This window comes from Sprattus sprattus (genome assembly GCF_963457725.1).
Source record: "Sprattus sprattus genome assembly, chromosome: 19".
Classification (NCBI taxonomy): domain Eukaryota; kingdom Metazoa; phylum Chordata; class Actinopteri; order Clupeiformes; family Clupeidae; genus Sprattus; species Sprattus sprattus.
Genome location: NC_137917.1, coordinates 18,215,313 through 18,232,587, shown reverse-complemented (window position 1 = coordinate 18,232,587; position 17,275 = coordinate 18,215,313). Strand labels below are relative to the sequence as shown.

The 17,275-nt window shown below is 44.6% G+C and overlaps 2 protein-coding genes across 2 annotated transcripts in view; both read left to right on the top strand.

The window, feature by feature from the left end:
- Positions 1-12,477, top strand: part of ptpn6 (protein tyrosine phosphatase non-receptor type 6) — a gene marked incomplete at its 5' end in the record, with an annotated part of 21,782 nt that extends 9,305 nt beyond the window's left edge. The window contains 12 exons of the mRNA XM_080858038.1: positions 1-13; positions 1,891-2,007; positions 2,439-2,573; positions 3,740-3,836; positions 3,982-4,061; positions 4,281-4,427; positions 4,661-4,792; positions 5,930-6,084; positions 7,653-7,720; positions 8,254-8,405; positions 10,705-10,769; positions 12,266-12,477. The exon at positions 1-13 is cut by the window's left edge and continues 174 nt beyond it. Coding sequence (XP_080714164.1) covers positions 1-13; positions 1,891-2,007; positions 2,439-2,573; positions 3,740-3,836; positions 3,982-4,061; positions 4,281-4,427; positions 4,661-4,792; positions 5,930-6,084; positions 7,653-7,720; positions 8,254-8,405; positions 10,705-10,769; positions 12,266-12,368 — 1,264 coding nt within the window. The 3' untranslated portion in view covers positions 12,369-12,477. The remainder of the gene's footprint in view (positions 14-1,890; positions 2,008-2,438; positions 2,574-3,739; positions 3,837-3,981; positions 4,062-4,280; positions 4,428-4,660; positions 4,793-5,929; positions 6,085-7,652; positions 7,721-8,253; positions 8,406-10,704; positions 10,770-12,265) is intronic.
- A 1,043-nt stretch (positions 12,478-13,520) lies between these two features.
- Positions 13,521-16,867, top strand: rbp5 (retinol binding protein 1a, cellular). The gene is made up of 4 exons (XM_080858321.1): positions 13,521-13,783; positions 14,768-14,952; positions 15,534-15,635; positions 16,444-16,867. Exons 1-4 carry the CDS (start codon positions 13,708-13,710, stop codon positions 16,495-16,497), a joined length of 417 nt encoding a protein of 138 aa, XP_080714447.1. The 5' UTR covers positions 13,521-13,707; the 3' UTR covers positions 16,498-16,867.
- The last annotated feature ends 408 nt before the right edge of the window (positions 16,868-17,275 follow it).

Below are 17,275 nucleotides of genomic sequence, written 5' to 3'. Positions count from 1 at the left end.
AATTATGTGCCAGGTTTGTGTGTTTGTGTTTGTGTTTGTGTTTGTGTTTGTCTGTTTGTCGAAAGAGGGAGAGTGCAAGCGAAAGTGTGAATTTGTGTGTGTGTGTGTGTGTATGTGTGTGTGCGCACGTACGTGTGTGTGTAAAAGAGAGAGAGAGAAAGAGAGAGCAAGAAAAGTGGATGTTTGTGTGTGAGAAGAAGAGGAAAAGAAATTTGCATGTGTATGTCTCCCTCTGGATGTGTATGTGTGTGTCTCCTCTGCTGGTAGAGCTAGGCGATAGAGAAAAAGTCCCAGGTTTGCTCAGCAAGGAGCTCACATGCGCCTATATACAGCCTTATATGTGTGCTAAAGTTAGGCTTTGAGTTGGTTTTTGGCCTGATGCGTTATTTATTGCCCACCAGCATGAACAGGTGCCACACTCTGAGAGCCAATCACAAAAACTCACAACATCCACCACCGCGCTTTAGTGTGAGGTTGAGGGTTTGTGTGAGGTGTGCAGCAGTCGTCATCTCACTCTCTTCCATCCTGATGCTGCTGTGACCACTTCACAAGGTGCCCACTGGACCATCAGCCCTGAGGAGTTGCATGGTCATTGCGTAGGTCGTGAGCAAAGGGAGAGTCCCTTACAGGAATGGTCCAGGCTGTGAAGTAAGGTCAGCTTCCCATTTCGCTCACGCTCACTCTTGTGCAAAACATCCGCTGCTCCCTCTGGCCTTGCAGCTGTGTGTCAAAATGATGATCTTCTGAGAGAAGTCTGACATTTAAGCAGAACCGGAAGGGAGGTCCAACAATTGGCATTTATGCTATGTGAGAAAATGGCCGCCCTTAGTGTCAGAAGTGGAGTCACTGTTTCTTCACGTTTGATAAAATATCCTTCTCGATAAAGTATCCTTTAGACTTTTAGAGGCATGTAGGGATAGTTTTGTAATTTTACCAAACAGTGGGCCCTGTTCTTGGATCTTCCTCTTAAAAGCTTAGCACAGCTGTTTCTGAGTAGAGCGAGCCTGAGAAATGGACTCCACACAAAGGTGCTCATTCAGCCGCTTGTGTGTTAGGGACCAGCACCAAGCAACTCATGTGATCGCGCTCGGGAGAGCAAAAACACAGATCAATCACACAAACGATACAACAGTGTTACCACTTCCTTACTGCCTCCTATCTGTTGCTCTTTGACCTGTATGTCTCAACTCTTGAAGATGTCATTCAATACTCTGAAAAACACACATACACACGTATGAGTTTAGCGCATATGTGCCAGATTGTGCTTCAGATTTGAGTTCCTTGTTGGTGTTTTGTTCAGCTGTAATGCCATTGCACTTGAATGGAGTCTATTGTATTGGTTAGGAATTTCGGGTTTAAAGATTAGGTGTATATCTTCAGCTGCCTAAGTAAGTAGGATCAGGTGAGAAGTCTGAAGTTCATTCCCGGGGTCCTCTGGTACGGCCAATAAGGACACCCACGGCAGTCCAAGTGTATAAACACATGTCAACAAATGCCCTGCTGTTGTTTGTCAGTTTCTTGCATTAGTGATATGTATGAAAATATTTATTGGTTCATGTTCAACAGTTTATTATTGAATTTGTTACGGCATGTGACTAAAGTAGTGACTTCCACTGTTGGCATATTGCTTGTTAAATTTATGACATGACTATGTTAAGGGTAATGCTTAATTACTTGTACTTGTAGGTCAAACATTACGCTTCATTGTGATACATTAAGTACATAGAAGAAAAACATCAGCATTTAACATACATTTGTTTGAGTAATAATGAGGAAGCTACTAAGGAAGTTACTAAGGAAGTTATTTTGGTATGAAATGTAAAATGTTGCCCATGTAAATGTTTTTGTGTCCATTGACAATGTTATCCGTCTTGTGGTTCATGACTTCAGAATGACCTGTACACGGTTGGCGGCACAGAGCTGTTTGACACCCTGGCCGACCTGGTGGAGCACTTCAAGAAGAAGGGCATTGAGGAGGTGTCAGGCGCCTGGGTGCACCTCAGACAGGTGAGTGCCATTACCCATGATCCTCAGCGGCAGCAGACATGGGAGTAGAGTCGTCATAACCTTAGACTGACAGCCTGGAGCCAGCCAAGGACACCCCTGTTCCCTGAGTGTTATGTTCCTCTTAGACATGATTGCATGTCCTCAAAACTGTTGCCTTTTCTCTCTCTGTCCATCTTTCTCTTTGTTTGTCTCTCTATCAATGGATCTCTTTCCACCACTCTCTCTTTTCCTTTCTCTCTGTCTTTATTCCTCATATACATGTCTCTGTCTCCCCTTCTAAATATATACTGTATATACATTTCTTTCTCCCTAAATGGGTGATAAGGGATCATCTGATATTAATGTATTTAATGTTTTGGTTTTTGTTTCTACATGTTGGTAAAAGTAAAATCTCTCTCCCCTCTTTCTCTGTGTTTCTCTCCATCTCTCAGCCGTACTACTCCACTCGAGTGAACGCTGCAGACATCGACAGCAGAGTGAAGCTGTTGGACCAGACGGCAGGAGGGGAGTCCATGGAGGGGGGGGCCGACAAGAAGATCAAAGCGGGATTCTGGGAAGAGTTTGACGTAGGTTTGACAAGCTGGTGTGCCATTCCTCAAGTCTGGCCTATGAAACCAGAGCCAGTCCCGTCACTGACTGACCTCTGCAAACTGTCCCCGTCACAAAATTGCACGAGACTGTTGCGATCAGAGATTTCAGGTTAATGCCTGCCTCATGAACCATGATTTCAGACCGTGTGTCCTAAAGCAACGCTAGGCTCTTACTGGGACTAGATCACTAAATTTCATGACTAGTTCCAACTTCTATTCAGATGTATAATAGCTATAGTAATGATAATAATAGCTATAGTAGCTCATGTACTGAAAGGTTCCTCTACTCATCTAGGGAAACCTTTCTGTATTTTTCCACTGAGAAGAGCTGGAGAACATGTAAGGCAACAGGTCTAGATATAGATCAGGTTAGAATTTTCCATATTCTGTGGTTATGGCAGGATGGTGTCAGATCAGGACAAGAATCAGCTCATGGGCTGCCTACCCACTAGGCAGCGCTGATTCATCTCCGATAAGCAGAGAGGACATGTCTGCTTCTTTTCTCATTCTGTCTCTCTCTCTCTGTTGGTCTGTTTGTCTTACTTTCATTCTATCTCTCTCTGTCTGTCTTACTCTCTTTCTCTCTCTCTCTGTCTCACTCTCTCTGTCTGTCTTACTCACTATCTCTCTCTCTCTCTGTCTTACTCTCTCTCTCTCTCTCTGTCTTACTCACTATCTCTCTCTCTCTTTCTTACTCTCTCTCTCTCTCAATCTCTGTCTGTCTTACTCTCTCTCTCTCTCTCTCTCTCTCTCTGTTGGTCTGTTTGTCTTACTTTCACTCTCTCTCTGTCTTTCTAACTCTCTTTCTATCTAACTCTCTTTCTCTCTCTCTCTGTCTTACTCTCTCTCTCTCTCTCTCTCTCTCTCTCTCTCTCACTCTCCTTCTCTCTGTCTTACTCTCTCTCTCTCTCTCTGTCTGTCTGTCTTACTTTCTCTCTTTCTCTCTCTTTAGGCTATAACTTTCTTCTGCCGCTTTCCCTCTTTCTGTAGCAACTTTGTCCCCCCTATCTCTCTCTCCATTTCCCTAAAATACTGTATGTGTTTCTCTCTCTCTCTCTCTCTCCCTCTGTACTGTATGTGTTTCACTCTCTCTCTATTTCAAGCAGGAGCTTAATGTCTCTTCCTCTCTCTTTCCGCCACAGGCCCTGCAGAAGTTAGAGGCCAAAGCAAAGAAGAGCCGCGATGAAGGGATGAGGCCGGAGAACAAGAGCAAGAACCGCTACAAGAACATCCTCCCCTGTGGGTGGTGCTGTCTTTTTTGTGTTTTTAGCATTTATTTGGACGTTCGTGTATTTAGCTTGAGTTGCACTAATTTAAATCTTCTCTCTTGTCTTGTCTGCTACCCACAACACACACTCACACACACACACACACAAAAACGCAGTCGATGAAACCCGGGTGAGACTAGAGTCAGGCGACCCTAACACTGTTGGCTCGGATTACATCAATGCCAATTTTGTAACGGTTAGTATACACACTTCTGCATATTAACACACACACCGACACACACACACACACACACACACACACACACACACACACACACACACACACACACACATACAATACAATCTCACCACGGAAATCCAAGCAATTGAGAGTTTCCTGCAGTTTGTTCTCGTGTGCTGTTCATACTAATATCACCTGCTGCTGGTGTCCACCTTTCATCTTTCCTGAGGGCAGAACAAACTGCATGAGCCTGGATTTCAGAAGGCATACATAGCCTGCCAGGGGTGCCTTCTCAGCACTGTCAACGATTTCTGGCAGATGATGTGGCAGGAGGGGTCACGGGTCATCGTCATGACGACGAGGGAGGTTGAGAAGGGAAGGGTGGGTAAACTTCAGTGTTGTGAAGAGTTTCTCTGAAAACACATGTAAGATCAGACCCAGATAAGTAAGATCCAGATTCAATCTAGTTAACCTAGTTAGCCTACGCTATCTGGTGCCCTTTTTGGTTGGCAAAAACAATTATTTATTAGTGTTGCTGACAGCAACTGCAAAACACATTTGCCATTCCACTATGCAGGGTAGTGCAGTTGATGTGTGCTGACTTCCCCAAACAGAACAAGTGTGTGCCTTACTGGCCAGACAGTGGGACCAGGAAAGAGTTTGGGCGATACCTGGTGTCGTCCGTCTCAGAGAGAGATGCCACGGACTACAAGATCCGCGTTGTGGAGATGGCGCCTCTGGACCAGGTATACCCCCCCCCCCCCCCCCCCCCCCCTTCACACACACACACACACACACACACACACACACACACACACACACATACAAACAACAGGGATGGCATATACGGACATGGTGTAACATCAGATACTTATAAGAGAGAGAGAGAGCACAGTGGTTTATGATCATATGATCATAAGGTTAATGCTGACAGTATGAGACTCTCAGAGAGGTTTAGACTCTTAGCCTCTCAGCTGAGGCAGCCTAAGACCAGGAATGCTCCCATACTACTGCTTTACTCAGCCAACACAGAGGTCATTATATAGACCTGCTTAAGAGTCTTAGGTATGTAACATCTCATTATATTATACTATACTATATAATATTATATTACATTACATTACATTACATTACATTACATTACATTACATTATATTATATTATATTATATTATATTATATTATATTACAATAAATTACATTACATTACATTACATTACATTATATTACATTATATTATATTATATTATATTATATGATATTCTTGTAGCACATTTCAGTTTATGATGATGCTGCAGAGGCATTGTGTGTCTGAACAAAGTCCTCCCGGCTTGGCCGTAAAACACACACATTTTTCTAACGAGCACCATGCTCTTTCTGGGAAAAACTGATGGCCAATTACTTCATATATCACAGCACATGAAAAAGAGTAAGTGCTATCTATCCACAATGTTCGTTACTGAATAATTAAAATCAATTTCTCCTGGTCAGCCTGGTTTTGACCTCCTCCTCCTTATATGAGGAAACCAAGGGGCTAACTGCATGAGCTATAATGACCATGTTCACTTAAAAGCGCAGAGATAATGACTTTATTCACTTAGGGCTGTTAATATGACATAATCAATAATAGTACTTATAGTGAGTGGTAATAATATGATTGATCCTCCTTTCCCTCGCTCATACTGATGCACATACTATTTCATATGGATTTCCTCTTGTTGGCTGTTTATCCATTAACATGCATCAGCAGCTGTAGACTTTAACCTTGCAGCCTTAGCATGGCCTGTCCTTGTGACCGCAGAACTAAACTGTCACAGACAGGACCAATATTTAGCTTTCTGGAAGAGTAAATGTTCTGATCGTTCTGTCGTCCACTCTGTGTAGTCGGAGCAGGCCCGGACCATTTGGCAGTACCAGTACCTGAGCTGGCCCGATCACGGCGTGCCCCAGGAGCCTGGTGGGGTGCTCAGCTTCCTCACACAGGTCAACTCCAAACAGATGGAGTACCCAAAAGCCGGGCCCATGATCGTCCACTGCAGGTAAACAGCTCTGCCAGTAGAGCGACTGTTAGACAACTGAAGGTTTCAAACTACAGCAGGGACGTTTTATTTATTGCCCACCAGCATGAACAGGTGCCACACTCTGAGAGCCAATCACAAAAACTCACAACATCCACCACCACGCTTTAGTGTGAGGTTGAGGGTTTGTGTGAGGTGTGCAGCAGTCGTCATCTGCCAGTGGAGCGACTGTTAGACAACGGAAGGTTTCAAACTACAGCAGGGACTACATGAAGGTGTCACACTACAGTGGGGACAGATGTCAGGACAACTCGAGAATATTGCAGGGACATTAAGACTATGAGGGACTATTCCATGGACATTAAGAATATTGGGGACTCTACATGAGGGACCTCCATAAGAGGCATGGGGAGGAAAGTGGTATACTCTACTGCACAGCACAACACTACAAAGCTGGCCTCCATTACACATAGGCATTAATATTACTTCCCATATCCAACACTGCATTTTGCTCCCTCACCATTGGGCTTTTACTCTCTGTGGAAACTGATGACTTTGGTGGAATATGCGGTTTATTGGGTTTGCCATTGTCCATCAAAGATGAACGGCAGCTTGCAAGACAGAGTTTCACAGACAGAGACCTACATGCACACACACACTCTCGGGACATTATAGAGCTCTTGTAGGACGGACACTGGACACACTCTCGGGACGTTAGAGAACTGAACTAGCAGGGACACTGCTGAAGTTATGTTACCCACTTTACATAGCTATGCAGGTATTACTGCAATGGCAATCTGTCTTGCTGGCCTCCACAGTGTCTGTTCCTCCCATATAACCTGCTTCAGACCCTGTGCTGGGCCATGGGTAGATGACAAGGCCGATTTACGAGGGTGTGTTTTATTCATTAAGAGAGTTTTTGTTTATCACTGCTGTCTCACAGTAGAGGCCATTGTCCTTCAAGTCACAGCCCTGTAGTAGGATTGAGCTCCAGCTTACACAGCGTCCTCTCATGTAAGGATAGGGCTGATTACAGAGGCTTATCAGTTACAAAAAACAACGGGAAACAGAAAAACATGCAACCGCTATGTAGTTAGCAGAGAGAAAAGACGGCGACCAAAATCAATGACCTAGATTTGCCTGTTGTACGTATCACCACGTCAGACTTCAGTGATGTCGACGTCAGACTCACTGATTAACCCCCACTTGTCCTCCTCACTGATGTCCACAAAATATCCGCTTCACGGATTGTGACGCAAGTCAGGCACCTACATTTGTACGGGCATTAACTCACCCACGTGCACGAGGTGGTCTTCACATGGGTCTCAGGGGAACACAGGCGTGGGGGCAAACCCTCTGTTCCTCTAGGAAGGAGACTGCATATGTGATATTGACACAGGAGATCTAAATGAGCAGTGTGGCGTAGTACAAACCAAGCAGTTACAGAATAAAGGTTGAAGTTGAAGTTGACTACTTTAGCCAGATAGCAGATGATTCATTTTGTATTGACTCCTCTGCTTAAACCATATCCATGCTGTTTCAGTCATTAAAAGCAGTGGTTTGTGTATGTCTGTGTTTTCTCTCTGTAGTGCCGGCATCGGTCGCACTGGCACCATCATAGTGATTGACATCCTGATTGATATCATAGACACTAAAGGTAAGCATCCTGATCGGTATCATAGACACTTAAGGTAAGCACCCTGATTGGTATCATAGACACTAAAGATAAGCATCCTGATCGGTATCATAGACACTAAACGTAACAATCCTGATTGGTATCATAGACACTTAAGGTAAGCATCCTGATTGGTATCATAGACACTAAAGGTAATTGGTAATTGGCTGATTGGTATCATAGACACTAGTGGCATCACCCTGGTCCTCTACCTGCTCCAGGGCAATTATCTGTTCACGGCAAACATCATGTCAGTGATCACTAATTAGGACCACTGGTTAGGACCTGAAGGACCAGTCATCAACTGGTCACTTACTGTAACGACTAACCAGGCCTCAGTGCTTTGTGTACAACATCCTCTGATGTGTGTGTGTGTGTGTGTGTGTGTGTGTGTGTGTGTGTGTGTGTGTGTGTGTGTGTGTGTGTGTGTGTGTGTGTGTGTGTGTGTGTGTGTGTGTGTGTGTGTGTGTGTGTGTGTGTGTGTGTGTGTGTGTGTGTGTGTGTGTGTGTGACAGGGCTGGATAGTGACATTGACATCCAGAAGTGTATCCAGATGGTGAGGGAGCAGCGATCGGGGATGGTCCAGACTGAGGCCCAGTATAAATTCATCTACCTGGCCGTGAGCCACTACATCGAGGCCACCAAGACCAAGATGCAGGCCTGCCAGGTGAGGAACACGGAGCTGTTAACCTGTTCATGATAAACACTGCTGTTGCCTCAGGCCTCCCAGGCTGTTTACTATGAAGCTGCGAAAATGTCAACCAGCTCTAACAACACAAGGTCACCAGACATAATCTATACGGACAAAATACATCAGTTGGCAAGTTAGCTGGATTTTATTGGTGTTTGATAGGTGTGTGTGATGGCAGGTATCTAGTTAAGGGGCAAGTATACTCACATCTTCCGCAATGTGGACACCGGTGTCTCCAAAGTAAACCTGTTTTTCTGTTGTTGCTGACGTGTCTCAGCGCACAGGCCCAGTCACTCATCCGCAGTGTTTGAAATAATATCTCTATGCTGTGTGCATATAGGCTACAGCAAAGACTGCTTTTTTAAAGGTCGTTAGTTTTTTCCGCCTCTTCATAACCATTTACTCATCTATCTTGATGCCAATCGCTACCTTCCATTAAATACCCTTACTGGTAATCTAATCAGCTACGATTTTCTGAAGCATGAAGTAAACGAAACTCTCATTTTGTCAGCGTGTTTTCTGTAGTTTTAATCCGAGGGAGTGAACACACTAATGAAAATGTGCATCTGTACTGCAAGTCTCTTTGCATAAATGCGTCTTCTAAATTAATGAATAGCATAATTAGAGCTTGTTCTGTCTTAACCCTGAGCCATGCACATAATAGTCCATGTGAAATGTTTGTAGTTGTGCAGACAGTCGGTGTGGACTGTGCAGATGAGGACATTTGTGTCCTGTGCACCGTGTGCGGACTGAAGTACACTTTCCGCCTTAACTAGCTAGTTTCCGACAAAAACTCCATAATGCCTTTTCCACATGGGAAAGCGATTGAACTCTGCAGGATGGCTGTGGTGGGGTGTTGTCAAAGGGGCTCAGAGATGAGGCTCGACAGGCAGAGGTGTTTCGGGTCATGAAGGTTGGAGTGGGGTGTGATGGGGGGGAAAGAAGGGCAAGGAGGTGATCATTTAGGAGGGAGAACACAAAGGAAATGACAAGGAAGAGGTGGGGGGAGCAGGGTTTAAAAGAAATTGGCTTTGACAGCGGAGTCGGACTCAACTAAAACAGAGCCGAGAGTCCTAATTGGTCAAAAGAAGGGGGCTGGGAGGTGAGCACCTCAGAGTGGGTCACTTCAGACTTTGGAATTACTTTCCCTTGCTGTCATATTATTACAGTAACCTTCCCTTGGGAACAACACGCATGCTTGTGCAGGGTGCTTTGGTTGCAATTTGGTGAACTTTGACCCGCAAATTTGGATAATACAAATAAGCCTGACCAGCAGAGGTGTATGGCATGATTGTCCCTACTGACTGAAACATAGGCTTTTAGTTTGTTGTCATGTTCATCTGCAGTGATTTATTATAGTAGACAGAGGGAGGGGGGACAGAGACAGAGAGAGAGAGATAGAGTGAGAGGGAGAAAAGTGGCTAATGTTGCTTCAGCTTGGTATTAAACTAGTTGTGTACATGAGTACATGAAGACTGATTCTGCACAGGACTGCCAGGCATATTGTTTGCAGAACTTTATGACAGGGCGATAACGATGCTTTCATACACACTATCTGTGCTGGCATGTGAACCCTTGTGTGTGTGTGTCTGTTGTGTGTGTCTCTGGTGTGTGTGTGCGTGCATGCGTGCCTGCGTGCGTGCGTAGTGGTCATGATTACTCATCATACATGGAAAGGCCAAAGTAAGGAAACTGACATCCTGTCATCTTTCCATGTATCCACCCTCCCACGCCCATCCCCCAATATGCTTAACGTGCTGATTAAAAGATTTACATCTGCTGCCTCGGGCTTATTGGCAAATGTAGATGGTTACCTGGAAAAACTTGAATAGGGTGGGTCAATGGAAGAAGAGAGGGCGCAATGTTGAGAAAGATTGTGAGCAACTGTTCAGAGGACATAATCATCTTACATAATTGAGCTTCTGGCTTTCATCTCCTGCTCATCGTGTCTTCTGCGCTCAACTGGTTTTGCAAGGAGTAGAACAAGGCCATGGGTATGATAGTGAGGGAGCACACTTAGCGAAAGAAACATTTATATCTGTATTGTACTGAACTTGACGTGGCTTTGGATAAAATGAGATGTAATTGTAATGGCAATGTGTGAGAGAGGGTTTGTAGGTGTGTGTCTCAGTGTGTTCAGGGTTCAACTTTCTGAAAGTAGTACAGATATCCGTTTTTATTTTTAATTAAATAAATAATTATATGAATTTTAAAAACATAGTCTGAGCCCTCAGCAGAAAGGAGTGTGATCTGTGTGTGTCCCCTCCCCGTGCAGGACACAGAGACGGAGTATGGGAACCTGAGGCCCCAGCACCCCAAGGCCTGCCGGAAGGTCTCCAAGTAAGTCCAGGCACCACACACATACATATTTACACACACACACACAAACACACACACACACACATGCATTCACAGACACATACACATACACACAGTGTTTTTGTGTTTTCATCCTCCAAAGACGATCATTTTGAGCATTTGGTACGATACTTCGCCGTTTCCAATTTGGCAACACTGAGCACCTTGCTGCTTCCACTAAAAACTAGTAGGCCTATCTTTTCCACATGCAGATGTCATGTGCTGTTGTAAACAATGCAACTTGTGACTATTTGCCTTGTTTACAACAGCACATTTCACAAATGACATGTGCTGTTGTAAACAATGCAACTTGTGACTAGTTGCCTTGTTTACAACAGCACATTTCACAAATGTCATGTGCTGTTGTAAACAATGCAACTAATGAGTAGTTGCATTGTTTACAACAGCACATGACATCTGCATGTCATCTGTATGCTATACACTACCACGCCCCCTCCCCCGCGACGGTGAGTGTCCTCTTTTTTATCAAACTCAAATATAGTCCCTCAGGTCCGTCATAGTCTTTTAAGAGCTGTCTTTCAAAGATTTTGTAGGCTAACCTCCCCCTGTCCTCTTTTATTGCACAGTCTCAGGTTACTTCCATAGGACAACTGCCTCATGTCACCACTGTTTCAATGAAACAGGAATTTGTAAAATAAGTATTTGTAAAAAAAACAAACCCTCTGGATCAAAATTAACACAACGCACAGAATCCATGTGGTGTTGCACTTGTGTACATGTGCCACGTGTACCCAGATGAAAGGTCCACATCATGAAGTTATGCAACATCTTATTAAGAGAGACAAAAGGAAGCCTGTCAAGTGGCCCCAGCAGTGGGCTACAACAAGCTTACTGCATAACTCTGGCCAGATCACTGCCTAAATCCAGCCTTATGCAACTGCAGTTAGCCTTAGTCTCTAGGAGAATGCTTGCTACAGCCGAGTTAGCCCCCAGAGAGGCAGTAACTCTACTGCATAGAGATAACCTTCACCATCTGACAAGCAAACTAGCAGGAACACAGAAAAGGGAAGAAGAATATCTCTCTTCCCATATTCCCCAGAGGTAGTGTGTGTGTGTGTGTGAGTGAGTGAGTGAGTGAGTGAGTGAGTGAGTGAGTGAGTGAGTGAGTGAGTGAGTGAGTGAGTGAGTGAGTGAGTGAGTGAGTGAGTGAGTGAGTGAGTGAGTGAGTGAGTGAGTGAGTGTGTATGTGTGTGCGCGTGTTTGTAATTGTGTGCATGCTTATTTAATAATTTATCGAAAGGTCTCACTGCATCAAATGACTTTTATGATGTGCCTTTCAAAAGCAGACACAGCCTTCAGTTCCTGCAGCAATCAAACTGTCATATGAGGCTTAAGGTCACTCTGAAATTAATCGATGAGTCTCATGGTTAATGTTTTGGTAATGGTTATCTATGCTGTCTTATTTTTGTTCTCTGAATGAACATTTGGCAAACTAACTGTTCTTTTGCTTTTGTCAGGCATAAAGAAGACGTTTATGAGAACCTAGGAGCCAAGGGAAAGAAAGATGTCAAGAAGCAGAAATCAGAAGACAAGAAGAGTGGATCCGTTAGAAAAAGATAAAAAGAAAAATTGAATACAGAAAATAAAACAATAGGTTTGTACAGCAAAGTTGAAATCAATTAGACTGGATACAGTGTTTGTATTTCCAAATTTAGATTAAAGAGATTACATGAGCACATTGCCAATAACCAAGTGTGGGGCTCCGGGTGAAAGCAAGCCCAGATCTCAGGTCACTTGGGAGCGGATCTAGGATGGCGTATGTCACCACATCTGGACTAGAGTCTTCAGTCTTCTGTCGGTGTGGGACCCTGTGGTACATTTCATTGTGAATTAACTTATAGATGTTTCAATATTTTGGTTTGCTTTGCACCTTTCGTGGTTGGCTACTTGTAAGGGAATATAATTAGACATGTTCTGGCTATACACTTGACCAGTGAAAACTCCTTTTGATACAGATTTAAAGCAGAAAAAATAAAGAAATGTTTCATGTACTCTCTCTGGTCAGTATGTCATTGTCAACCTGAAGTTGGTTCTGAGCAGATCTAGCAAGCAATTATTCCTTTCATGTCACCTAGATGATCAAACAGCTTAAACAGTGCTGAAATGTAAGCTTTCAAAATATCCAATAGCTCACTTAGCGTATGTGTATGTTCCCTTAAGAACTTCAGAGGACAGGGGGATGAGAGGTCTAAAGGGTAATTGGCCGCCTTAGATTGTTTGTGCAATGAGGCCATGTGTTTATGATATCGCTGCGTTCAGTCGACCCCCATTGAGCTGACCCAATAAACGCTACATAACAGTGAGAAAAAAACATTTGTGGACATGCCTGCCTCCCCCTCACCGTGGGGTTCAGAACAAAGTCTGCATATTTCCTCGGGAGGGGAGCTGAGGGAGGAGTAAGAGAGAAAGGGGAGAGAGGGAGGGAGATATTGTCATTAAATCATCTGGTACTCTGGAAATCTCCGCAAACAGAGCGGATTATCAGAACAGGTTTTTTTTTTGTACTGCCTCTTGCCAAAACTGAACTCCCCCGTGTAACGACAGGGAGGAGTTAAACTGATTTGTGGGAGAACCGGGGTAACTTAAGACGTTTGGGAACGTTCCTTTAGCGAACACTCTTGGCATTGCTGGCTGAGTGCAGACCACTAACATTCCGTCGGTTTAATATACTGCTGGAGAAAACTTTGGTTGGTGAGAGAAATTTTCCTTGTGAGATAAAAAGGCGACTTCCACCGGTGCGGCTCATTTTAATATACAATGCGGTAGTGGTGTCCTGGCGGAAACGGGGATTGCTGATCTAAAACAGGGATAACAAAAGTAAAGGTTGGGTGTCAGCGCAACAGGTAAAGAGAAGTTTCACGCCTTTCATCAGAGAGAGATTAACACCATCTGTAACAACATGTCCAAAGCCAACCTCACGGGAACTTACCACATGGTATCGCAAGAGAATATGGATGGTTACCTCGCAGCTCTGGGTAAATATTTTTCTAAATTTTTCCTTTAACATGTTTATATTACACGGTATGAGAAGGGCGACTTCCATACAATGAGATCATCTTTACTCACTAATTCTGCCTAACCACGTCATCACTCCAGCTGCAGAAATGTCTTGCACAATGATTCACCGCAGATGATTGCAACAGTTATGCATAGATCTGCATCGAATTTGTACTTAGGTATCCTCCGGCTCAGGGTGGACAGATCAGTGCTAGGTGAGGATATGTTGTAGCTAACGCTGGAGCAGGACTCAACCCAGATCAGTTCTAGGGTCCACCAACTCCGCAGGCCTCGCTATAGGCTACTCTTGTGACTTGACAATAGAAGAGAATCGTCAGTTTAGCTTCAAATGGTGCGCTGAGGAAGACTGAGGAACGTGATTTGGATGGATGCGGTGATGGAAGAGAGTGAAGCGCGCCCGTGTGTGTGTGTGTGTTCGCGTGTGTGTTTGATCATCCTAGTACTGATTAATCCTTTAGGGGCTCCATCATGTAGGCGGACATTGAGTGGTGAGGTGACGATGGATTTTTCATTATCGAAATGGCAGTGTAGTTGAAGAGAGCTGTTAATGTGGATTAACTCTCTCTCTCTCTCCGTGTCTCTCTCACTTCACACACTCACACAAACTCTCATTACTCTCATTACCACACACAATCACTTATCCCACCCTTTTGCCCTTTTCTCCCATCTGTACTGCTCACATGCAAATGCTTTCTCTCATCCCCACACACAGTTTTACTCCAACTCTCTCTCACGCACGCACCCATACACATACACACACTCACACAGACACTCACACACACACACACAGTTTCTTTGATCATAATGCACTCAACCATTCTCCATCATCTCTCTGTCTCTCCTTCCTTCCTCGTGTTACACACACACACACACACACACACACACACACACACACACACACACAGATTGATGATCTCCCCTCTATCTGTTGTGTGCTCCAGATGTGAACTTTGCTCTGAGGAAGGTGGTCTGTATGCTGAGACCCACCAAGCAGATCCAACATGATCCCAGCAATGGACACATGTCCATCAAAACCATCACCACCTTCAAGAACTTTGACATGGACTTCTACATGGGCAAGGAGTTCACAGAAGACCTGGGACCCGTTGATGGCCGCAAGTGCCAGGTTTGTGTGTGTGTGTGTGTGTGTGTTTTTTTCTCTTTGTGTAGATGAAAAAGTGGCTAGATTCCTCTTCACTTTCATTCCCTGCTTATAATTAGTTCTTTATATAGCCCCGTATTAGTTTTCGTTAATCAGATTGGCAACCCAGCCTAAGGGACTGAAGTGATTGTATCTTGCCAGTGTAACTAATTCCACTAATTTCCACAAGTTGAAAAAACCTTCTGCCTGTAGTGCAGCAACGCTGGTACAGCACTCCTGCTGTGAGAAGAAGTAGAAGATTAGAAGAGAGTGTGAGCGAGTGACTGTGTGTGTGTGGGGATGTGTGTGTGTGTGTGTCTGTGTGAGATGGAGAGGAACAATGTGAGATTTACTTTTACATAAATGGCTGGTGTTTCCATAAGCTTCTAAGTTAAGGTGCTTGTTTCGCTATTTAAGTGAAACAAACAAGTCGTTGTGACAAAATCTTCCTGAACAAAATATTTGTATTTTTAGTGACAGTAGCTAATGCAGTAGCTCTGTGAAATTATGTCTGCAGCCTACATGGATTTATTTCTTCTGTATGAATATTGTGTGTGTGTTTGCAGACGACAATCGACTGGCAGGGTGATAAGCTGGTGTGTGACCAGAAGGGTGAGAAGGTAGGCAGAGGATGGACCCACTGGCTGGAGGGAAACCAGCTGCACCTGGTAAGAAGGAAAGGAAGTCAAATTCCTTGTTTGTGCAAACTTACATGGCCAATACAATCTGATTCTGATTCTGAGGGAGAGGGGGCTAGAGGAAACTCTAGGAGGAGAGGAGACAGAGAGAGAGAAGACTTGAGGAAAATCCGAGAGAAAAAGCTGAGGGAGAGAGAGGAAACTCCGATAGGAGAGGGAGAGGGGGCTATAGGAAACTACGAGAGGAGAGGAGAGGAGAGGGAGAAAGAGAGAGGAAACTCCGAGAGGAGAGAGAGAGAGGGGAAATTCCGGGAGGAGAACAGAGAGAGCGGGAGAGGGGGCTAGAGGAAACTCTGAGAGGAGAGAGAGAAAGAGAGAGAGAGGGAGAGAGAGAGGGGAAACTCCGGGAGGCGAAGAGAGAGAGACGGAGAGGGGGCTTGATGAAACTCCGAAAGGGGAAGGCAGGGAGGAGAGGAGAGAACTTCGAGAGGAGAGGAAACTCAGAGAGGAGAGTGGTGTTGATCTGGCCAGGGTGAGATTTGACACCGCAGCGAGCTGCTTCCTTGGGCTGAGGAGTGGAAGGGGGAGGGGTGGGATGGAGAGAGGCAGAGACGGTAGAGGCTGTGGAAGAGAGAGTAGGCTTGAAAGTTCAGATTAAGTGGACAGGGATGTGGTGGGGACTGAATGAAAAAAGAAGCTGTGTGTGTGGGTGTGATTTGCATTTCATGGCAAATTACTGAAAATGTTACTTTAAATATCACCTCTACAACTCTTATCTTCCCTCTCAATCTCTCTTCCTTCTATCCCTCTCTTACGCTCTCTTTCTGTGTCTCTGCAGGAGCTGAGAGCCGAGGGGGCTGTTGCCAAGCAAGTTTTTAAGAAGGCAGAGTGAATGTGGGGGTCGTGACCAGAGTTTTGCCATGGCAACCAGTGCTCTGGCGGCCATAATGCTACACAGAGATGGAGGCCTTCCTGCCAGAGGCTTAATGTGATAGCGTTAGCATAGCCTTTATTATTATTCTTTAAAAAAAAAAAAAGCAAAGGCAATGGAAGACATTAGTGCCTCCTCCTCCTCCTCCTCCTCCCAGTGCGAAGGGTGTATGGACCTCAACTGGGGAGCCCTGACTGTTGTGGGTGAATCTGATTAAAAATGGTTTTCCCCTAACTGCGCTATCCCAAAATGGCCGCTGGGTGTGGAACAGATCTTCTAGATCCATACTGGATCTTGGCCAAATCTGTCCCCCAATCAGCTCGGGCCCAAATCTCAGACAGGAAGTAGAGCTGGTTGAGTCATGGCTGACCTCCTCCCACTCTCCATGGGAACAGAAGCGGTACATTCTCCAATGATGTAGCTAGTTTTCATGCATGCAAATACACTGTTACAACAACAGCATGACTTCTGTTCTCATTTCTCCATCTTGAGGCGTTTGTGTGTGTGTGTGTGTGTGTGTGTGTGTGTGTGTGTGTGTGTGTGTGTGTGTGTGTCAGTCCTTGTTGTTGTGATTGGGTTCCAACCTGATGACTACTACATACATCTCAGTGAATGGGTTTTTACTGATGTGACTGTGAATCTGCATTTTGAAAGTGGAACTGAATGAACACATGAATATAACTGCTGAAGTCTCCTATCCCACAGTGGCAACGAAAGTGAAAAGAATATTTGTGGCTCC

Coding starts and splice junctions, on each gene's coding strand:
- rbp5 (XM_080858321.1), top strand. CDS start 13,708: ATGTCCAAAGCCAACCTCACGGGAACTTACCACATGGTATCGCAAGAG. Junction 13,784..14,767: donor TGGTTACCTCGCAGCTCTGG/GTAAATATTTTT, acceptor TGTGTGCTCCAG/ATGTGAACTTTGCTCTGAGG. Junction 14,953..15,533: donor TTGATGGCCGCAAGTGCCAG/GTTTGTGTGTGT, acceptor GTGTGTTTGCAG/ACGACAATCGACTGGCAGGG.